General features: G+C 41.1%; 1 protein-coding gene across 7 annotated transcripts in view; it reads right to left on the bottom strand.

The window, feature by feature from the left end:
• ptprt (protein tyrosine phosphatase receptor type T) overlaps positions 1-24,513 on the bottom strand; it is a 339,518-nt gene that overhangs the window by 91,297 nt on the left and 223,708 nt on the right. For 4 of the 7 annotated variants that reach the window (XM_079579208.1, XM_079579207.1, XM_079579210.1 and 1 more), the window contains 2 exons: positions 18,540-18,581; positions 4,517-4,671 (listed from right to left, as the gene is read on the bottom strand). In XM_079579208.1, the coding sequence (XP_079435334.1) occupies positions 4,517-4,671; positions 18,540-18,581 (197 nt within the window). The remainder of the gene's footprint in view (positions 1-4,516; positions 4,672-18,539; positions 18,582-24,513) is intronic. The other 3 variants (XM_079579209.1, XM_079579212.1, XM_079579213.1) reach the window with 2 other exon arrangements.

Genomic DNA, 24,513 nt, shown 5'->3' with positions numbered 1-24,513 from the left:
ATTCAGTTACGATTCTCTCAATTACTCTGCTGCATCCAGAGCCCTTCCACCTGTTGACTTGCATTTAAAAGCCTCTAAATGTCAGAGTTTAAAGTGTCCCCCGTATCACGCGTGTGGATGAAAGCGGCTGAAGCGCATTAGTGCAGGACTCGGCGTGGACTTTGCGGCGCAGGGGGCAGCGACGGTCAGCATTAGTCCCGCCGCAGCAGCTCCCCTGGCTCTCAGCGGCCGAGCTCCCAAAAGGCCAGGCTGACATTTCCCAGAGAAAGTGCCCTTCTGAGAGAACCGTCTAATTACGCGGACGCACTCAGGAGGACGCAGCGACGCAGCACAAAAGAGATGACTTTACCGGAGTGTAGCTGCATAACCACACTGTACAGAACTGTATGTATAGCACGATGCAAAAACTGAGCCGTCATTAGTCCGAGGCGGCCGAGCGAACAAAGGAGGAAATGAAACTGCACCACCCGGCTGACTGCTGCTGGAATTAACGCCAGACTTTCAAAGAAGTTACTGTGGTTCTCTGCTGGTGGGTCCGGAGCAAATGGCGGAACATTTTTAGTAGGTTGTGGCCCATGATTTAACCCCTTAACCCCCACCGTAAACAAGCATATTTTCTCCAGTTTGCATGTTTTTCTAAAAGGTTCTTGAGAGAAAAAAAAAAGAAGTACAAATAGCGACAAAAACAAGGATGAAAAACGTGGAAAAAAAGTGATAAAAACATGAGTAAAGAGTGATGAGAAAGCAACAGAAACAGGGAGAAAAAATGTACAAAAAAGAGGCAAAAAAGCAACAAATATGTGACAAAGTGGGGGAAAATCTGATCAGTTTTGTAGGTCTAGGTTAGATTTGGGTAAAACTGAACTGGAGAAAATGAGCTGGGTTGAGGCGGGGGTTAAGAGGTTAAGCAGATCTTTTTCCTTGCTTTCCTTCCTTTGTATTTGTGTAAAGTTTCCCTTGCTCTTTTATGGCGTTTTCGTCACATTTTTGTCTTTTTTTTTTCATGCTTTTGTCTCGTTTTCGTCTCGTTTTCGTCCCTATTCTGTCACTTGTTTTTTTTTTCAAGAACTTTGTAGATTTGAGCAAAGCCAAACTGGAGAAAACACACTTGGTTCAGGCAGGACTTAAGAGGTTAAAGGAGGAATGTTACTGTATTTACAAATAATTAACAGAAGAAGTGTCTAATTTTCAAATGGTTGGATCCAAACTCATTCCTATAACTTTCCTATCGCATTTCGAACATCACGATTCTTCACAGGGATGAAATATAACCAGCAAATTTCACAACTTTCTGGAAGCAAAACTGGCCAAGAAATGTCAAGTACAACTTTGAGAACCCTCTGGTCTAAGAAGAATTGATCCTTTTGGAATGTTAAAAAGCAAATTGTCACATTAAAAAGAGTTTGATTTGGCTAGGCTCAGAGTCGTGGGAAGGTATTTTAGTTAGGGGGCGCTGAGGGACAAAATTTACCGCCAAAATACTTTTTCTGTGCATAAATCCTATTTATTAACCTCTTAACTCCCGCCTGAACCGAGAGCATTTTCTCCAGTTCAGCTTTACCCAAATCCTGTAGGCCAGTGTAACGCCTCATTGGAAAGATCTACAAAACTAAATGGATCTTTTTCCTCACGTCAGATTTGTTTTTCATCACTTTTTTTGTCGGGCAGTCGTCTCATTTTTGTCACTTTTTCATCAAATTATTCACATTTTTTTTGGTCAAATTCCTATCACTTTTTCGTCCATTTTTTCACCATTTTTCATCAAATTTTTCTCACTTTTTTGTCAAATTTTTGTTAATTTTTTGTTAATTTTTTGTCACTTTTTCATCAATGTTTTCTCACTTTTTTCACATTTTCATCCCTGTTTTCGTCTCAGTTTTGTCGCTATTTTCACACCTTTTTTCCAGAAGCTTTTGGACTGGGGTAAAGCTGGAGAAAATGTGCTCGTTTCAGGTGGGAGTTAAGGGGTTAATATTGCCTGCAGTTCACAAACTATCCACCAGGGGGTGCTGCAGCGCCCTCAGCACCCTGGGTTCCCACGGCCTTGGCTGGGCTTCCTCACGACTCAGACTAGGTTCCGTTACTTTTGTCCTGCTTTTGTTCCCTGGAATCGGCATGTTCCCCGACCCACCAGTTGAGAAACACTTCCATAAAAGACTATTTCTTTTAAATTTCTGTAATTTATTTGAGCTGGAACAACCAAATAACCAAATAATTCCTGGACCAACAGCATCAAAACTTGGTCTCTGAAGATAATGTTTTTGTTTCGGATCCAGCTTTTGATACATTTATTTTCCCGATACCAGCAGTACTTAAACTTCTTTTTGCTGATACTACACGATACCCAGCCCTTTTCACACGACTCTAACAAAGCCACTCACGGATCATAGTATTTGAGTTCAAGTGAAATGGGCCAAATCACGAGGAAAAGACTGAAAAATGCTGACACGAAAGGGAAGCGGTAATATCATTCTAGGGGAGAAATAACCTGTTATTGTATTCTCACAGAGCTCCGCACTATATTAAAGTTTATATTTGACATGCAGCTGCTGTTCGCTTGGATCTACAGTGGGTTTAGTAATGGAGATTGTGAAACTGAAAACAGTGCCATCGTGCATTGAAACACCACAACCCACCAAAGATCAGTTTACGAGGTGGAAGTGGATTTGTTGAACTGAAGAAGATTTCTAATTCGCTGTATGGTCATCCTCACTTATTGCAAGGTCCAGTCCTGTGGCAGTCACGCTCATTGTTTAGACTTTGGCGAATACAATGGGAACAATTTTGTGTAGAGCTGAAAACCCCTAGATTCCTCAGTCTCCGTGTGTGTCCTCCTCCACTCCTCAGCGAATCCGTTGCTACTTTAATTATTGAGCAGCATCCTCCCTCTCCGCTCTGTCCCTCCCAGACAAACATACAGATAAACTACTAACGAAAAGATCGCTCCGGACAGGAAACAGAACGGCAACAACATCCGGCAAAGGCGTGCTGGGTGATCGGGAGAGTCGGGACAGTTCCCTTTGGGCCACGGTGCTTTTGGGCCGTCACAATATAATTATTAATTCATAACAGACTCCCACAGTTGTGCTATTCCAGGCTTTAACTCGGCGGCATTTCCAGATATAGATTAAGCAACACAAGCCTAGACCCTTTCACTGCTGACATCATCAGTGACATCAGCTGGAGACAGGAAGTGATCAAGAGAAATACGATTAAACTAAATCTAGCCATTTTAAGTGTAAAACTACAACTAAAAAATGTGGTCCTGTTGTGGCTTAAGGTGCAAGAACAAGAGGACTGACATTTGAGACGATAAAATAAGGTTCTACTAAATAAAGATACAAAGACACGGAGAGGAGCAAAGTGGTTCAACAGCCCATAAATACCTTAAAAAACGGAGAATGACAACATGATGCTACATGTTAGCAACGGGCTAATGCTAACGGCTAGCTAGCGCTAGCTACAACTGCCGTTTTTTCACTTCTACTGAACAATCTGCTGTGAGAAAATATCCATATGGACCCGATTTACACTTGACTTTATTTATATGTGATTAATAAGTTCCACCAGAAAATGTCTAAAAAGAGTGAAAAATTGTGTTCTATTTTCCCCCTCGGCGAAGCCACGCCCCCTTCTATGACGAGATGCCGTCTGTGTCTATTCACCTTATTCCGCCCCGCCCACTTTTGCCACTTTTTGCGCTGTCTCGGCACCTTGTTTTGGAGCTAGCGCTAGCTAACCGTTAGCCCGATGCCAACATTTAACATCATGCTAGCTAGTTATTTATGTATTTATGGGCTGTTGAACCACTTTGCTCCTCTCCATGTCTTTGTATCTTTCTTTAGTAGAAAACTATATTCATAATTCAGCGTTTGTTAAAGTAGTTTTGGAATAATAGAAAAGAAAGTTTTGATTTTTCTCCAAAGTGTTTTCCCCTTAACTGTTTTCAAACATGACCATATATGGGCGATTCCAGAGATGCCGTCTGTATCTATGGAAATAGACATGTATCTAGCTTCCCGCCTCCAGCTAATCCCCCGGCATGTTTACAAACAATTAAAGGGTCTATAACTCCGTAGACACGTGGACCAGTCCCAGCACTCCCACGACATCCGTGATTTCAAAGTGATTTCCCTCCGCACAGTCTTTATTTGAACGAAAATGTCACTATTTTACACTCAATCACCTGAATATAATTCCTCTCTGTCGGGGTTTGTTATTACAAAAACAATCACACAACCCGATTCATGTAACTTCTCTCTGTCGCCTGCCCTGAAACAATTATTAGGAGGTTTATTCCACAAACTCGTTGCTTTCTTTGAGCTCCGCAGACTAAAGTGGAGATCGTGGGCGTTAATGTCATTCGGAGGCGTCTGGAGCTAAAGGAACAGGCGGGAAAATCTGGTCGTAAGACAATGAGCCGAACACACTGCTGACTCAAATTCAATAATCACTGTGATGTTTTTCCAACTGAAGGCACTGTTCAACCGAAAGCCGAACCACCTCATGAACTCACCGAAGCCGTTGAGTTCCTGGTTGGAGGTGGAGAAGGGGTCGTCCTTGCGCAGCGTGCTGACTTTAGTGGTGCTTTTATCGGCTGTGCTCACCGGACCCATCTCCCGCTGCTGCGTGGAGCTGCTGGCCGTCTCCTTCTGCTTCTTCGCCAACTTCCTACGGGAAGAAACGATCAGAGGGAGAAATAATGAGGCAGGCGTCGACCAAAGCCAGGGGTTAGATTTGTACGGGAATGTCACAAGCATCCGTGAACGCAGCAAAGCAACAAGTGGGTTTGGATGTTGATTTTGATGAGGTTTAAAAGGTGGACGTATTCGCCTCCCTGCCACACGCCGCACAGATCTAACACACATCCTCAGAAACGACACGGTCTTAGCTTTCAAATGAGGCACTGCACTGGCCTGTAGGCTGTAAAGAAAAACGCAATGAAAACGTGACAAAAAAAATACTTGAAAAAAGCAATGAAAAAATGTCCAAAAAAAACATGACAAAACGGCATCAAAACAGCAAAGAAAACATAAAAAAGCGATGAATACACGTCAAAAATATGAGTGACGAAAAAAGTGACGAAAAAAAGTGACGAAAAAAAGTGACGAAAAAAGTGACGAAAAAAAGTGACGAAAAAAAGTGACCAAAAAAGTGACCAAAAAAGTGACCAAAAAAAGTGACCAAAAAAGTGACCAAAAAAAGTGACCAAAAAAGTGACCAAAAAAAGTGACCAAAAAAAGTGACCAAAAAAAGTGACCAAAAAAGTGACCAAAAAAGTGACCAAAAAAAGTGACCAAAAAAGTGACCAAAAAAAGTGACCAAAAAAAGTGACCAAAAAAGTGACCAAAAAAAGTGACCAAAAAAGTGACCAAAAAAGTGACCAAAAAAATGACCAAAAAAATGACCAAAAAAGTGACGAAAAAAAGTGACAAAAAAGTGACGAAACAAGTGACCAAAAAAAGTGACCAAAAAAGTGACCAAAAAAAGTGACCAAAAAAGTGACCAAAAAAGTGACCAAAAAAGTGACCAAAAAAATGACGAAAAAAGTGACGAAAAAAAGTGACAAAAAAAAGTGACAAAAAAGTGATGAAAAAAGTGATGAAAAAAGTGATGAAAAAAGTGACGAAAAACATTTAAAAATAGGGCAAAAACATGACAAAACGGCATCAAAACACAGCAAAGAAAACATAAAAAAGCGATGAATACACGTCAAAAAATATGAGAAAAAAAGTGACGAAAAAAGTGACGAAAAACATAAAAAAAATAGGGCAAAAACAGGACAAAAAAGCATCAAAACGCGACAAAAAACTCCATTAAAAAAGCAATAAATATGCATCCAAAACACGACAAAAAAATTCAAAAATGGGACAAAACTGTTGAATAAGTGCAGCAATGAAGTTATGATCGGTTCCTGACTGTACGCTCCAGTCAGGAAGCTTTTCGATTTGGGTGAAGCCGCATTGGAGAAAATATACTTGGTTAAGGTAGGGGTTTAAAGCAGAACGAAGTGACTCATGTGTTACGTTTTTTTACTCATTAATTGTCCATGAGAGTAAATACTACAATGACAGAAAAGACAAAGGGAGAGAGAGATACTGCACATCCAATTACACAATGGAGATCATTTTTTCGCTCATATTTAGCTGTAAACACTGCTAAAGTGTAGCTAGCCCACAGTTAGCTTTGCCTGTTAGCCTGCTAGCTTCTTCTTCGTGATTCTATTAGTGTGTATTGGTGACTCCGACCCGGTGCAGGAAAGTTGCAAGTGTGGTTTTCCTGGCCAGAGACACCAGGGGGAGATGAAAGACCCCCCAATCGTCCCATTAACACTTGTATTACCCCCAGAGGGATGGAAGGGATTTATTAAGGTAAACAAGTTACTTAATTCTGCTTTAATTAAGCTGTAAGTAGAACCATCCATTGCATAATTACTGTGTGTGCAAACTCTGATAAAATTGGGGTTAAGAACTGAAAACCTGTCACAATAACAACATGTGAAGTTCGACATATTGAGTCCGGGAAATAGAAACAACTTGATCTTCCTGAACTGCGGAACGGGCAGCACGTCGACACACTCCAACATCAACCAAGACGACAACAAAATGAACTCAATTTGTTCAAGTTCAGTCGGAAATGGCTTAAGCGTAACACGATGTAGGCGTTTAGGGAATTCAGGAGAGTTTGCAGACAGAACAGACCTTTCCACTCAAACACTTGGGCAATTTAGTCTCTCCTGAGGGTTGAAGACGTACTTACGGAAAATCCATACGGTCTGAGAGACGGAGAGAGCCGTCCCTGCTGACTCACAGGGCACACAAACCCGAGCTGAAACAAGCTCTTAATAATGGGCAATCACTCCTTACACACACCTCTTTACGGGAATTACAAGTTTTCTAACAACTTAAAGGTTCAATATAAGGCTTTAGTCGGGACAATCTGATGCTTAAAAGTATCAGATGGCCAAGCTGTCAAGAAATAAGCAAGAAAGAAGCTAAATATTGTCTTTTTTACAGCACAGCAAACGTTTCTAAACTGTACAATGTGTCAGTGTTGAACTATGACAGTAGGGGGCGCTTTATTTGAAAGACATATCAACAAAAGCAATGCAAAGAAAAAGTCTCCAATACTTTCGGTATCAGAAAGAGGTTAAGTCGTCCAATAGATACAGACGGCATCTCGTCATAGAAGGGGGCGTGGCTTCGCTGAGGGGGAAAATAGAATCCACTTCCACTCCTTTTTAGCCATTTTCTGGTGGAATATGAACTTATTTATCACATAAATAAGGTCAAGTGTAAATCGGGCCCATATGGATGTTTTCTCACAGCAGATTGTTCAGTAGAAGTGAAAAAACGGCAGTTGTAGCTCGTGCTAGCTAGCCGTTAGCATTAGCACGATGCTAACATGTAGCCTTATGTTAGCATTCTCCGTTATTTATGTATTTATGGGCTGTTGAACCACTTTGCTCCTCCCAATATCTTTGTATCTTTCTTTAGTAGAAACTATATTCATATTTCAGTGTTTGTCAAAGTATTTTTTGAATAATTAGACAAAGTTCAGATTTTTCTCCAAATTGTTTTCCCCCTTAACTGTTTTCAAATATGACCATATATGGGCGATTTCAGAGATGCCGCCTGTATCTATGGGCTGCATTCACGTGACATCACAACATTCTAAAGAGCCCATAGACACAGACGGCATCTCGTCATAGAAGGGGGCGTGGCTTCGCTGAGGGAGAAAATAGAATCTTTAGAGGAATTTTCCACTCCTTTTAGACATTTTCTGGTGAATTATGAACTTATTTACCACACATAAATAAAGCCAAGTGTAAATCGGGCCCATATGGATGTTTTCTCACAGAAGATTGTTCAATAGAAGTGAAAAAACGGCAGTTGTAGCTCGTGCTAGCTAACCGTTAGCATTAGCACGATGCTAACATGTAGTATTATGTTAGCATTCTCCGTTATTTATGTATTTATGGGCTGTTGAACCACTTTGCTCCTCCCCATGTCTTTGTATCTTTATTTAGTAGAAACTATGTTCATATTTAGTTTTTTTCAAAATTGTTTTCCCCTTAACTGTTTTCAAAAATGACCATATATGGGCGATTCCAGAGACGCCGTCTGTATCTATAGTTTAATATTGAGGTGGAGGTAACTATGGTAACTGTCAAACTGCAGATTCCTTTGTCTTAGTTTCTGGTTAATATCTCAGTCATTGCTGGAAGAATCCACATATAGACTAACATCCAATTATTTTCTCTTGAAGGCGTCCAAAAGTGGTGACAATATTCAAAAACATGAGCGTGATGCCGGCATGTAGAAAGAACTTTCAGCCATAAAAACAATGTGGCAGTTTGTGAGTCCAATCACTGTCAAATACTGATGAGGTAAAACATTTGTCAGTTTTGGTTTTGGAGATTTCTTACAAAAAAACGAGTGATTGCTGTATTGTTTACTCCCGCAATTTTCGCCGGATGTTTTGGTGAATGGTCGGAAACAGCTGATACATCCAGGTCTCTAACACGATCCGTTACAGCGCAAAGCAATGTTTATGAACATGGTTTTTTGCGGATCACAGGATCCGCAAATGCCATACAAGGCCCCCGGATGTGACGCCATCGCTCGTATAGAGTTGTATAGATACAGACGGTGTCTTGTCATAGAAGGGGGATAATAGAATATTTTGGGAAACACAGTTTTTCACTCTTTTTAGGCATTTTCTGGTGAAATATAACATTATTTATCACACACAAATAAAGTCAAGTCTAAATCGGGTCCACGTAGATGTTTATTCACAGCAGATTGTTTAGCAGAATTGGAAAAAAAATAAAAATAACGGCAGTCGTAGCAAGCGTTGCCCTTAGCAGTATGCTAACATGTAGCATTCTTGTTTTTTTTATGTATTTATGGGCTGTTGACTTTGCTCCTCTCCATGTCTTTGTATCTTTATTTAGTAGAAAACTATGTTCATAATTCAGTGTGTGTTAAAGTATTTTTTGAATAATTTGAGAAAGTTTACATTTGTCTCTTCTTTGTTTTCCCCCTTAACTGTTTTCAAACATGACCATATATGGGTGATTCCAGAGATGCTGTCTGTATCTATTGCTGGGTTGCAGGTTCTAGAATATGATGATGTCACCGGACCCAGTTATTCCTATCAACAGCATTACACTTTCACAAGTCGTAGCTAAAAAGAACATGCATGAATTAGAAAAATGATCATTAACATCAGTCACTGGGTCCATGATCTCTCTGTACAAGACCAAACATTTCCTCAAAGACAAAATAATTTTTCCTCTATATTATAGTATAGGCCTTTAGAACGCTGTGATGTCACAGCGTTCTAAAGATGAACGTTCTGTGATGTCACCTGCAACCCAGCAATTGGCCCCTGCCCTACGGCTGACATCATCACATCACATTCTAGAATGTGAACACCACCTACTGATACAGACGGCGTCTCTGGAGTCTAATTATTCAAAAACTACAAATGCAAACAAATGCAGAATTATTGATATAGTTTTCTGCTAAATAAAGATACAAAGAAATGGGGAGGAGCAAAGTGGTTCAACAGCCCATAAATACATGAATAATGCTAATACTAATGCTAACTAGCACCAGCTACAACTGTCGTTTTTCCGATTCTACTGAACAATCTGCTGTGAATAAACACCCATATGGACCCAATTTAGACTTGACTTTATTTGTGTGTGAAAAATAAATTTATATTTCGCATGATGCTACATGTTAGCATCGGGGTAATGCTAGCGGTTAGCCAACACTAGCTACGACTGCCGCTTTTTCACTTCTACAGAATTATCTGCTGTGAGGAAATATCCATATGGACCCGATTTACACTTGACTTTATTTATGTGATAAACAAGTTCATATTCCACCAGAAAATGGCTAAAAAGAGGGAAAAAATGTGTTTCCTAAAAGATTCCATTTCCCCCCTCGGCGAGGCCACGCCCCCTTCTATGATGAGATGCGTCTGTATCTATAGCCGATATTGTAAAATACCCACAATATCGGGCCGATCTCTCTCTCTCTATGTCTTAGCATAACATAGGCCGTCAAAAAACATGACAAAGAGATTGAAACACTTCTGAAGGAAACTGGATGGAAAGAAGGAAGTCGAGGCCTTTCAAAGGAAAAGATTCGCTCGATGCTGTTTGCCTTTTTCTAAGCCACCCTGAACAAAATTGCACCTATTTTTAAACCTGTCCTTTCTTTAAATACAGTCTTTTGTCTTATTCCGCTGCCCGTCGCCGGAGCATTTCCCATTTCACCCGTCTCCTCCGGAGTGCAGGCCCGGGGACAGCTCCGGCCACTCTAAGCTCCAATCACACGGGAGATTCTTCTTGGAGAGAGTGCGGGGCCCCTAGAATCTCCGGGTGATTGAGGAAAATGATTATGGGAAGAACTTTGAACCATCTTCTGCCTCCCATTGCACTCCGATGGCACGCCGCAATTTTCTCCCTGATCTGTCCTTGTTAACCTCCGCACCCAATGCGTCGCCTACATCGCTCTTTTATTTTCAGGTTTGGCACAGCGTTTGTTCCCACACGCAAGCGAATAAAGCGAAATGTTCTGTTGTCGAATTCAAGGCAATATGATGCTTGTCATTGTGTAAACGTGTTCCCAGCACAGCTTATGTTGATTTAGATTCTACATTTATTGTTAAAAGTATGTATGTTTTTTAAAGGTTTTACAGAGGCCTATTAACTACATGTGCTTTCCATAAACACTGCTAAAGGCTTGAGAAAACAGCATAATATAATAGCTATCGTTTTATAAGGATTTGTTTTAAATCTATTAAAATGAGTGTTTTATGCTCATGACAGCAACAATTCTTGACGGCCTTTTTTTCTTAGTTTATGGAGAAAATGTACTTTAAAAATCCTTCCAAAATCATTGGTGTCAAAATGGGCCGACTTTCATCTCCCCGAGGACAAAACCTCGTGTTGGCAGCTTTTATACGGTAAAATGTGAGAAGAAATTGCATGCACAAAAATAAAACTTGATAAATAAATATAAAAAATGTTGTCTGTTTGACGGCAAACAGCGCAGCACAGTGGTTGCCAACTTTTTTATGTGCCACGTACCCCTTTTTTTTTTTTTTATTACTTTATTGTGCCATAAGTTTCATTTTTACAATTTACACAATTAGCGTGTCAGAATTAACACAAATGTTTTTTTTGGGTTTTTTTTTACACCCAGTGCAGAGAAAGCAAAAAAATGGTAACAATTATAATAATTATAAAAAATAAAAATAAAAGTAACAATAATAGTACTAATATTAATAATAGTTGAGAAGACGTATAAGCATATATAGACATATATATATACATGTGTATATATCTGCAAGTCCACCCGTGCACATGCATACACATGCACACATACGCACCCACATACATGTATACACCCATATACTTATCCACATACATCTCAGCCATTCCCTTCCTTTTCCCTTTCTCCCTCTTCCCTTTTCTTTCTTTCCCTTTATTAAATCCAAAGAAATTCTTTCATTTTCATTACTATTTGTTAATTCTACATGGGTTACAGTGATGCAGTGGTGACAATCGCATCGACAGAGGCAACGTGCCACTTACGCCTTGATGCATTAATTTATACGCCGAGTACTCCATAAGGATCCTGCCAACATTTTAACAAACTGAGCATCTAAACAGAGATTATTCAGTATTCAGTAGCGTTATGTTCAAAATGTAGCTAAAACACTCTCAAGGTCTAACCTTTTACTGAAAAACATTATTAAAATGAACTTTTCTTTGAAAAACAATGTTCATAAACATTGCTTTGCGCTGTAACAGATCGTGTTAGAGACCTGGATGTATCAGCTGTTTCCGACCATTCACCAAAACATCCGGCGAAAATTGCGGGAGTAAACAATACAGCAATCACTCGTTTTTTTTGTTGCAAGAAATCTCCAAAACCAAAACTGACAAATGTTTTTCCTCATCAGTATTTGACAGTGATTGGATTCACAAACTGCCACATCATTTTTATGGCTGAAAGTTCTTTCTACATGCCGGCATCACGCTCATGTTTTTGAATATTGTCACCACTTTTGGACGCCTTCAAGAGAAAATAATTGGATGTTAGTCTATATGTGGATTTTTCCAGCAATGACTGAGATATTAACCAGAAACTAAGACAAAGGAATCTGCAGTTTGACAGTTACCATAGTTACCTCCACCTCGATATTAAACTATAGATACAGACGGCATCTCTGGAATCGCCCATATATGGTCATTTTTGAAAACAGTTAAGCGGGAAAACAATTTTGAAATTTTACTCAGTTTCACCTTTTTTTTTTTTATCTGAGTACCCCAAGTACCCCTGATTGGGAAACACTGGCGTAACATTTCCGTCAATACGTTTGTATTATTGAGAATGTACTAGCTCAGAATCGGGCCGCTAGACTTGCCCTGGGTTGTCCTTTTCGAACAAATACTATTGCTATGCATCAAAAACTGTCATGGGTGAAGGTCAAGGACAGATTGGACTGTAGCTCTGTGTTGTCTATGCATAAAATCTGGACCTCGCACAAACCCTTCACCCTGTTGTCCAAACTGCAGCCCACCTGTAGCAGACGTGGCTTTAGCACAAGGCAAGCCTCTAATACTCATTTTACTTTGCCTCGGCCAAAATCTAAAGCACTAAAAAGTACATGTATACACCGAGCCATCTCACACTGGAATATGCTGCCTCGGGAAATTAAAGCAGTACTAAGTAACGTGTTTGCCTTAATAAATCCTTCCCGTAGTCCCTGTGGGGGTAATACCAGTGTTTATGGGATGATTGGAGGGTCTTTCATCTCCCCCTGGTGTCTCTGGACAGAAAACCATGTTTGCAACTTGACTGCCACCGGACCGGAGTCACCAATACACACTAATAGAATCACGAAGAAGAAGCTAACATGCTAACGGGCAAAGCTAACTGCGGGCTAACGTCACTTTAAACAGTATTTACAGCCATGTTTGAGTGAAAAAAAAATATTTCCATTGTATAATTGGATGCATAGTAACCCTCTCTCCCTTCACCTTTCCTGTCTACTCTCCAAGACAATTAATAAGTTAAAAAATCGTAACTTGCTACGACACCTGCAGTTGCGCTTATGGCCTCTAGGGGGAAGAGTTACTTAGTACTGCTTTAAGAGACAAAAAAAAATCATCTTTCTTTTAAAATAAATCTAAAGAAATATGTAATCAGTCAAATACAAATAAATAACCCGACTTAATGTTACTTTGAGTACTGTAATACACCTTGTTTTGTTTTTTCTTGCCTTAATTATTGAATTGAATGAGGAACTCTGTATTGTCGATGTGTGTTGTATAAATTACCCTTTGACTGTGTAATGTCTTTTGAATGAGAATGGACCCCAGGAAGAGTCGTCTTTACGTTGATAAAGACTAATGGGGATCCTTAAATAAGGAAATAAAGAAATTGAAAAATCCCTAAAAAGTGAACAAACAAAGGCCTGACTGTAACTTCATTCGGAGCGGGACGTCTCCAGCTCGTCTCCATGGAGACAGTGACTAAAGGCAGCCAAAAACGAGATGAATAGATGTTTTGTTTGGGCCACAGTAGAATCCAGAATGGCCATGACAGAGCTGATTAGCTTCTATCAATCCAAAACTCCTATTTTCTCTTATTCATTTAACCTGTTGACCCCTAAACCGAGCACATTTTCTCCAGTTTGGCTTTACCCAAATCTAAAAGCCTCTTGAAAAAAGCAGCAAAATGACCTTGACCTTGACCAACGAAAACAAGGACGAAAACGCCGCGAAAAATATGCCAGAAAAGCAACAAAATACAAAAAAACTGACAAAACATGGAAAAAACACAACAAAAAAGAGACAAAAAAAAAGAGACATAAAAGTTACGATCAGTTTTGTAGGTCTTAGCTTTCAAATGAGGTGTTACACTGACCTAGAGGTTCTAATCTCCAGACGAGAAGTTTTTAGACTTGGGAATAGCCAAACTGGAGAAAATGTGCTCGGTTAAGGCAGGGGTTCAAAACTATTGGTTTCAAACTGGGCCAAAACGAGCGTCATTGATCTTACAGACACATATTGGAAGCTTCTACACACAATAAAAGGCAAAGTAAGAAAATACACGGAAGATATGGGGAAATACATGCTCTCTGTTATAATCTGTGGTTAATATTTGAGTTACTTCTGCTGTCAAACAATGCTCAGGTGAGTTTAAATCCCCAACAACACGCATCTAACTCGCCTCTATCTCCACCGACACGGCTGAAAGTTTACTTTTTTTGGAAAGAGGATATTTATGATTCTCCGCGTGTTTTGTGGAGAAGATGGATTTATCAGCGGCCGCTTCGTGATAGGTCGCAGAGGCACGCCCCCTCACTGCGGCGTCAGATCAACCCTCTACAGAACCTGAGCACGGTGCAGTCCGATCGCACACGCCCGGAGGCACGGCCGCATCGCCAAAACAAACGCTCCCCGCTGCTCCGCAAACTCGCTGCCCACTGCCCGGATCGTGACTCCGAGCCGCACACCTCTGGTAAAGCTGTGTTGGAGGAGACTCTTCAGTGAATCACCAAACCTTTTTTATCTACTTTATTTATTGAAGTGATTCATCGGAAAAGGCAGAAAGCGCAGGAACGTATGCGTGCGGTGGTGTTTGGAAGCATTCGCACCGATCTAGCTATTCCAGTGTTGTTATGTTGAACTCTGACAATGTTCTCTTTTTATTATGTTGTGAGCGTTACAGTGACAGTGAAGCTCCAATCTGATCTTCAACCTTTCCCTCTCACTCTCTCTTACTGAAAGAACAGCTTTTACGCCCTTAGATTTGAAGTTGAGTCATTCAAATCATTGACTTTTATCAAGAAATTAGGCACAGACGGATTTTTTCACCCGAGGACAAGCTCTAAAGCCGCAGAATCACAGGCTGGGAATCAGGCTCACCGCGAGTCTCGTCACTGCATCACACACTGTTTGGGGCGGTGTGAGTTTGGACTGTGGGGGACATGAGACCCGCCTCGCAGAGCCTTAAGCCGCTCAGCTCCCCGGCTGTGGAACGCTCTCCCCTTGACCTTCAACACCGACTCAGTCCCACACTTAAAATCCAAAGTTGCCTGTTTAGAAAGGCCTTCTCACTATGACCATGACTGCACTGGCCTTTGAACGTGTATCTGTTTGTCTTTGTCTCAGCCGTGGTACATTATTTATTTTATCATCATAATTCGCATGGTGTTCCCTGTCCCACTCTCCCTTGGGAGTGCCTTTATGGTCTTTCAGGGCTGAAAGACTGGAGGAACCGCGCCTACAAGGACTGGACAAGAAGAGCTGAAGCTCCAACAAGGACTGGACGTTCTGCGGTCTTGGCCCGTCTGCTGAGAGACTCCCATCAGCCCCGGGTCTCTATAGCCTGTCCGTCCATAAGAGTGGATTTCAAAGACCGCAGGACTGGAAGAACCCCGCCTACAAGGACTGGACAAGGACTGGACAAGGACTGACAAGGACTGGACAAGGACTGGACAAGGACTGGACAAGGACTGGACAAGGACTGGACAAGGACTGGACAAGAAGAACTGAAGCTCCAACAAGGACTGGACTTTCTGCGGTCTTGCCCGTCTGCTGAGGGACTCCTATCTGCCCTGGGTCTCTATAGCCTGTCCGTCCATGGGAGTGGATCTCAAAGACCTTAAGACTGGAGAAACCCCGCCTACAAGGACCAGACAAGGACTGGACAAGGAGAACTGAAGCTCCAACAAGAACTGGACGTTCTGCAGTCTTGCCTGTCTGCTGAGGGGCTTCCATCAGCCCTGGGTCTCTTTAACCTCTTCATCCAAGGGAGTGGATCTCGAAGACCACAAGGCCGGAGGAACCACGCCTACAAGGACCGGACAAGGACTGGACAAGGACTGGACAAGGACTGGACAAGAAGAACTGAAGCTCCAAAAAGGACTGGACGTTGTGCGGTCTTGGCCCTCTGCTGAAGGATTCCCATCAGCCCTGGGATTCTATAGCCCACCCGTCCATGAGTGGATCTCAAAGACCGCAAGACTGGAGGAACCCCGCCTACAAGGACTGGACAAGGACTGGACAAGAAGAACTGAAGCTCCAACAAGGACTAGACGTTCTGCGGTCTTGGCCCGTCTGCTGAGGGACTCCCTTGAGCCCTGGATCTCTATAGCCTGTCTGTCCATGGGAGTGGATCTCAAAGACTGCAAGACCGGAGGAACCCCGCCTACAAAAGACCGGACAAGAAGAACTGAAGCTCCAGCAAGAACTGGACATTCTGTGATCTTGGCCTGTCTGCTGAGGGACTCCCATCAGCCCTGGTTCTCTATAGTCTGTTCATCCCTCAAAGACCGCAGGACCGGATAAACCCCGCCTACAAGGACCGGACAAGAAGAACTGAAGCTCCAACAAGGACTGGACATTCTGTGGTCTTGGCCCGGACTCTATAGCCTGTCCGTCCATGGGAGTGGATCTCTCCTTCTGTGGTTCTCTCCCAGGTTTCTCTTTTCTCCCACTGGGTTTTTGAGTTTTTCCTCGCTGTGTCGTAGAGTCAAAGGACAGGGGACGCCAACAAGGCTCGTCACCACCTGCAGCTAACACTTATTTGGACTTCATGTTTGCCTGGATACTTCATTTTCCTGAACTTTACATTGTCTTGTTTATTGTTCTTTATACCACGGTCTGGGTGAATACTCGCTTCTGATTGGCAGGAGGGTGATAATGTACACCTAATCCGGCAACAGCTAAATCACGTTCTAGATCACTCCACTGCAGCTGTTTCCATAGTTAATAAAGAACTGAGCTGGAACTTCAGGTAAAACTGATTAAAAAGTGAAATAACTCTTGCCCAGGACTTACAAAAATAAGCAAACAATGAACAGTTTCAGTTCTCGGGACCATAGTATAAGTGCGTGCATTGTACTTTTCATGTGTTTCCTCGAGGTACGGCGACCTTGAGTGCTTAGAAAGGAACGAAACAAATAAAATGTATTATTAAATGTATTATGATGATCGGAAGAATTCATTCAAAGTATTTCAACAGTTTAGATCGAAGATCGTCGCTGAGCTTTTGATTGAGCACAAATGACCTTCGGGAGCCAAGCCAAACAATAGTGTCTGGAAATGTGCACATGTGGGACAGCAATATTTCTGATATTTTGATCAAAAAGTCTGAAATCAAGTGCAGGTAATGCTTCTTGAAACATCTGCCCAAACAAATGACACCGTTTTCACATACTGAGATATGTTCTTACCTTAGCTGTGACGAGTTCTTTAGGACCTGTCTGATCTTCCCCCGTGCCTTCAGTCACGTAAACACAGCGCAGACGGCGTTAGCATTTAGCCTCTCCCTCTCTCCTCTATAGCTCCAAAACAGGTCAAGATAGAAGCTACCAAGCTCTTCCACGTTTTCCCTATTTAAATATGGTTACGTGAAGTGTTCCACTACAAAGTATAATTACACAAAATTAAACAATGTGGATTTTCTAAGCGGATAAAAGGGGGAACTATATATTAAGGCGTAATAATACCAGGAGTAGTTCGAAATCCGCACAGTGATCTTCACTTTACTGCGAGAGAGGGAGAGGCTAAATGCTAACGCCGTCTGCGCTGTGTTTACGTGACTGAAGGCACGGGTGAAGACTAGACAGGTCCTAAAGAACTCGACAACGCTAAGGTAAGAACATATCTCAGTATGTAAAAACGGTGGCCTATTCCTTTATGACATTTTGATAAAATAAGGTTTAGCTGATATCTCCAACAACAGTTAGACATTTGTTTATCTATGACAACAGCTACAATGGGATTAGATCGGACACTTCTATGTTTGTTAAGTGGTGACGTCACAGCTCTACTTCCGGGTTCGCAGATGTGCGAGAAACTACGAAAAACTCTTGAATACCACAATCAATATTTCTGAAACTCAACGCAGAGTTACTGAACATACTTATTTATTAGGCCCATTAGCCAAAAATGGTGCACCTACTGCTATAAAAGTCTCGTCAAAGCTAAAGTAAGAACATATCTCAGTATGTAAAAACGGTGGCCTATTCCTTTAAAAGTGACAGTAAGTTTTTTTTTGATTTGGAGAGGTCACGCATGTTCTCCGGCCCGAGGCTCTGCACTCGTGACTGGCTGTGAACATGCTGGAGGAGAGCGACTTGACTCTCGGGGGAATTAAACCTCGATATTTCAGGGCGAGTGTCGTGTTTATTCACAGATAGACCGTGTGTAGAGCAGCGGGAAGACGGACATTTGGCTGGAAGTGATAACAGGAAATTACAATGACCTTTTGGGGCGAGGCTAAAATCGCAACAGTTTGGTCATTACCGAACAGTGAGATAATTTAAAGCAGCATATTGGTTTAAACATATCACCGGCTCACAGCTTGACTTATTTCAAAATGTGTGATGCATAGAATGAACTTCTGGCTTGCTGAGTTGGTAATTCATCTTGAAAAACAATCGCATGGGTCGAGTTAGACGTCATAAGTGAATGGGAGCCGTGTAATGGCCGTACTTACAGATAATAGGAGTAGGAATAAGCGTGTCTTCTGAAGCAGGAGCTGGAGTGAAAGTGGAGGTGAAGAGTCAGAAGAAAAACACATTAGTTTAGTACAAGTCTTCATCTCTATGACTGGCTCACTGAGACCAGAAGGTAAAACGCACTAAGAGCTTTCTGTGAATGTGTCCTCGTATAGAAAACTCTGTCGTGTTTAGGCCCGTTTGGTCTCAAAGGGACTTCATGAGGCTTTTACAGATAAGTGCTTCTTCTTTGCGTCTTCAGACCGAGCATCCGGCTATGACTGAGAAACTAGCAATGGTGGGGAGAGAAGCAAGTAAAATAATTTCACTCAAGTGGAAGCAAAAAGTAGTGGACCAAATATTTACTCAAGTAATGGCAACAACAAAAAAGTGCTTGGAGAAAATAAGGCGAGACACTGCAGGTGAATAGGAAAAATAAATACATTTACAGATATCAATTTGAAACTTTTGCTGTAGATCACTGGCATAAATGTGAGGAAAAAATAGATTGCAAGTTAAATATGGTTACGTGAAGTGTTCCACTACAAAGTATAATTACACAAAATTAAACAATGTGGATTTTCTAAGCGGATAAAAGGGGGGACTATATTATAAGGCGGAATAATACCAGGAGTAGTTCGAAATCCGCACAGTAATCTTCACTTTACTGTGCGGATGCCCTTTTATCCGCTTAGAAAATCCACATTGTTTAATTTTGTGTAATTATACTTTGTAGTGGAACACTTCACGTAACCATATTTAAGGACACTGCAGGTGAATAGGGAAAAAATGTATATTTACAGATATCAATTTGAAACTTTTGTTGTAGATCACTGGCATAAATGTGAGAAAAAAAACACATTACAAGTTTTCTGTCATTTTATCTTTTCATATAAGAACAAGGTGTTTTATGCCTAAAAATGCCCCAAATTTCCCATCTTTTCAGTGACGAAATCTGAATAATGGATAGAGCTACTTTCAAATTTCAAGTTTCAAGTTTCATTTTATTGATGAATGAGTTGCCAAGACTTTTTCAGAGGGGATTTTGGATTTCTTGTTTAGTTTTAAAATAACCTGTTTTTTAGTGGAAAAATGTGGAAAAATTTAATTTTTGCCTTATTTTTTGACATTCAAAACTCAATAAATGGGGCTTAAGGGATTAGATAATAAAAAATCCCTTTGAAAAAATCTTCCAAATATTGTTCAGTCCAAGGCTGGGAAAATTTGAAGTCTTTAGGTCCGACTGACGTGGACATAGTGTCGCCACAATGACAGAAAAATGTGTTTTGAGGAAAAAGGCCCTTGAAATTGCATTCTCCCATATAAGTCTATGGGGGAACATTGAATCAGCGCAATATTTAAACATGTTTTTGTGAAGATTAGGCATATTTTTTGTTTCCAGGTGAAAGCTTGTATGTTCAGAGACCAATTTGGCCCAAAACCTGAAAACTGAAAAAATTGAGTTTTGCCTGTAGTGTGTCCCCTTAACTGTACTAGAGGCAGCATCAATGACAAGTGTTGACATAGTGTTTGTGGTGAAAGGTCATCCACTACTCTTAAGTCTAAACCAGCACAGATGACGACTTAAACGACCTTTCACGACGATGGCGTTCAACATAAATGGTTTGAGTAAAAGAGGAATCAAATTACAGAGATACAAACTGCCTCCAACACCGAAAGCATAAAGGCTTTCATCAAATCTCCATTTCCCAAACTCGCAGCACCTTTCCAAACACCCCACAAAGATCCACAAATACACATGTTCAGAATCCAGTCCTCTACTCGGTGCTACAGTGAATCCTCTGCCCCGTTTGGCCTCTCGGACTCTGATGTCGTGTTGGCTTCAGAGCCGACCCAATTGTGAGGGAGAGTGGGGGGCACAGACTGGGACGGGGCAGATGGCGGCGTCTCGCTGTGACAGAGCAGGGGAGGTCTACAGGATCAATCCGTCAACTCCCGGCTACAGCACGCCGGCCATAAAGCCACGCCGCACAGTAACACTTCGCACAAATAGATATAGCCGGCTGAAAATATGGATTGACCCTAAAAAAATTTGCTACAAAAGGTTTTTCAATGGTTTTCTGTAGCATCAGGTGTGCTTATTAACTTACTAAAAGTCTAACAAAATCTGACCACTGGAAAGGTCTCATTTTCAAGATGGCGTCCAAGAGGGTGGCGAGATCCTTAAAATGCCCATTACTCCTTTATTATTCATCCTAGACAAGTCATGTTGGTGTCTAACCCCATGTTTTGGGTGTCTAGGAATCCAATGGGCTTGTTCAAATTGTAGTCACATGATCACATAATTGTATAATAGAAATCGTGGACAAATACTCTATATATTAACATTAGCGAGTTTGTCACGGCAAATAAACGCAAATGCTAATTGATAAAAAGCTAAGATAACAGAGAGGCTAAAACCCTTCCGAGTCCACCATGTCAGGTCGTGGTCGCTCACCTCGCAGACTTTAGTGAATATCTCTGCGAGTAAATGTCGTAGAGACTTCGGTTGGGGCTTTAAAACGAGCTCATCCATGCCCCGCTAAGCCTCTGGGAAGCGATGTAAGGTTACGTTGAAAATGTGTGCCGTTGCCATGACAAACTGGCGAACATGGCTGTTTGTTATTTGTTTTCTTGTATTTATGCAACTGTGAAGCACTTTGAATTGCCTTGTGTATGAATTGTGCTCTACAAATAAACTTGCCTTGCCTTCGACAAAGAGCGGTAGAGCAGGGCAGAAGTGGAAAATAATGACCTCAATTCAGGCTCCGCCCCTCTGTTTGAGAACCACTAACCGCTAAACCACTGTGAGACTGGGATTTACGACGAATACTAGTCTATTTCCACCACCTTTTAAAATGGCAAATGGTCCCATTCTCTCACCTCTGGTCCCTGACCCACAGTTTGGGAATCGCTGATTTTAAACTGAAACCTGCACCTCATGGTTATTTCTGTCTTACCACTGAGAATTAGCCTGTGAGTTGCCCAATTCGTTTTAGACGGTGCACATTCAGAGAACCAGAGTCACTGTATCCGAATGTCCACACTATTCCCTATATAGTGACTATATAGTGACTAAATAGTGACTATATAGTGGTCACGCCATTTTGTAGGGGTGTCCGAATGTCCAGAGAGAAAAAAGTAGTGCACTCGAAATTTCCCACAATGCATCTCGAAAAGTAGTGAGCATCGATGGTCACTAAACGGGTCAATATAGACCACAATGCATTGCGAGAGTCGGAGAAGAGCCTGACAGAGACAGGTCTTTGAACTAAACACGACTGAAGTAAATCAGCTGTTTCAGTCGTGTGTTTGTGTTTCTCATGAATAAACGAACAAAATATAAACGGTGAAAAGATGCTAACGTTAGCTGCTAACCTTTAGCTGGAGCTGTTAAATGACCGACAGCTTCCTCTTGAATAATCCAAGTCATTCATGTGAAATAAAAGCGTATCTGACTCATATTAATCCATAAATATTCCACTGTCTCTGAGTTTGGTTTTTATCACAGAAATACTTTATTCCAGGAGTTTAGCGAACTTTTAGCAGATGTAGTCACTCAATCTGCTGGTGTTTCGGACACCGGGCTCTGACCGACTTTCTGTCTCTGAGCTAACGCTGGAGTGACTTTTATTTATTTTATTTATTTTTTTTGTGATGATAGTAACGCCTGTAAAAGTGCCAAAACAGCCATTCTGTTTCATAAAATAAACGTTTGGAACAATAAATTAATTCAGTAGTTCAAGTAGTGTCTTGTGTCCGAATCGCCAACAGAATCAGTGACCATATAGTAACTATATAGTGCGAGCCTGTGTAGTGAATGAGGGGTTAGGGACTAGTGCGGACATTCGGATACAGCCACTGTAAGTAACTGTGCCCATGGAAACCGTGTGGATTGAACTCCCCGTTGAGCCAAAAAGGCCACGGACGACGGCTCAGAAGAAAAAGCCAAAGCGCCTGAGCAGAGGAAGACACCGGAGCATCACACAGTTCCTTCACTTGTGATTCCAGTGATTTTATCTTCTCTGTAAAAGCATAACTCTGTTCTGCTGACATTGTCTTGATGATATTAATAAAGTGCAGAGCGGCAGGACCAGGCCGTAAAAGCCAACAGCGTTAAATCTGCTCATAAATATTAATATGGCATAAAGCGCACTCAAAAGACTGTGCAGTCGCCGCCGAGAAGAGAGGAGGGAGAGAGCGCTGTGTTTGTGGAACATAAAGACGTAATAAAGATGTGAGATTTGTTTGTTTGTAACACGGGGAGGTGGTTTCTGTCCTTATTGAAAATGCAAACCGCGACATAACTTCTGTTTTTCATTTCTTTATTTGATTCTTTCTGTGAGTGAAAAGCTGTTGTGTAGATTGAAAATGTATTTTTTTTACGTTGTGAGTTTATTAATCTATATTAAACACGTCAGCTGCATCACCGTGTCAGCTCCAGCCTCAGTCTCGATGCTTTTTATACGACACGCTCACACGGCCATATCAAGGCGGCGCATGAACTCATATGAATATTAAGAGTGCTATCAGCTCTGAAAACACAAGCCCAGTGCATTTCAATGTGGACGCACAGGCTGGAAAAGGCTCTGTGCTGCTGAACCGGAGCGCCTCCATGAAGCCCATTCATCAGGGCCGATCTGAAGGCTGTAGTTTATCACACGTGTATAAAGACTTCCCTTCAAGGCGGCGTCTGCTGAAAAATGCCCTGTCCTCATTTGGAAATGCACTTTATTTAACACAAAGCGAAAGTATGTCAGTGTGACGTGCACCCACAGGTTTGGGATCAGAGAGTAAACAGTTACATCATTTCCTCTGTGTCAACTGAACATTTCATCACTTAAAGGTGCACTATGCAACTTTTTATGTAAAAAACAAAAAATTGATGACCTTTCAGTGACCCAGTGGCCACTCTCCATCCTGCTGGTCCCTATGATGCTTCAGGATCAATTTTATTTCATGTTTTTTTAGGATTTCTGGTAGGTTTTTTGAATGGAATGCATGTGTAACCATAGATACAGACGGCATCTCTGGAATCGGCCATATATGGTCATTTTTGAAAACAGTTAAGGAGGAAAACAATTTTGAAAAAATTTAAATTTTCTCTAATTATTCAAAAACTACTGTAAGAAATGTTGAATTATGAATATAATTTTCTACTAAATAAAGATACAAAGACATGGGGAGGAGCAAAGTGGTTCAACAGCCCATAAATACATTAAAAAAAACAGAGAATGCTAACATGATGCTACATGTTAGCATCGGGCTAATGCTAACGGTTAGCTAGCGCTTGCTATAACTGCCGTTTTTTTCACTTCTACTGAACAATCTGCTGTGAGAAAATATCCATATGTGCCCGATTTACACTTGACTTTATTTGTTTGTGATAAATAAGTTGATATTTCGCCAGAAAATGGCTAAAAAGAGTGAAAAATGTTACAGTTCAATCAGCAGTGAAAACCCTAAAAACAAACTATAAAAGTTTATCCAATACAAATAAAGTCAAGTCTAAATCAGGTCCATATTGATCTTTATTCACAACAGATTAATCAGGAGAAGCGAAAAAAACGGCAGTCACAGCTAGCATTAGCTAGCGTTGGCATTAGCATGATGCTAACATGTAGCATTATGTTAGCATTCTCCGCTATATGTATTTATGGGCTGTTGAACCACTTTGCTCCTCTCCATGTCTTTGTATCTTTATTTAGTAGAAACTATATTCATAATTCAGCGTTTGTTAAAGTAGTTTTTGAATAATTTGAGAAAGTTTACATTTTTTCAAAATTGTTTTCCCCCTTAACTGTTTTCAAACATGACCATATTATGGGCGATTCCAGAGATGCCGTCTGTATCTAGATGCGAACCACCCAAGCATCCGCTGGGTCACAGAAAGGTCACGTATTATATTGAAGTTTTTTATATATAAAAAGTTGCATAGTGCACCTTTAACACTTCTGTTGCTGTGACATCATC

Source organism: Gobius niger (assembly GCF_951799975.1).
Source record: "Gobius niger genome assembly, chromosome: 20".
NCBI classification, from domain to species: Eukaryota; Metazoa; Chordata; class Actinopteri; order Gobiiformes; family Gobiidae; genus Gobius; species Gobius niger.
Note: the sequence above shows the minus strand (reverse complement) of the source record. Positions and strands in the feature narration are given on the sequence as shown.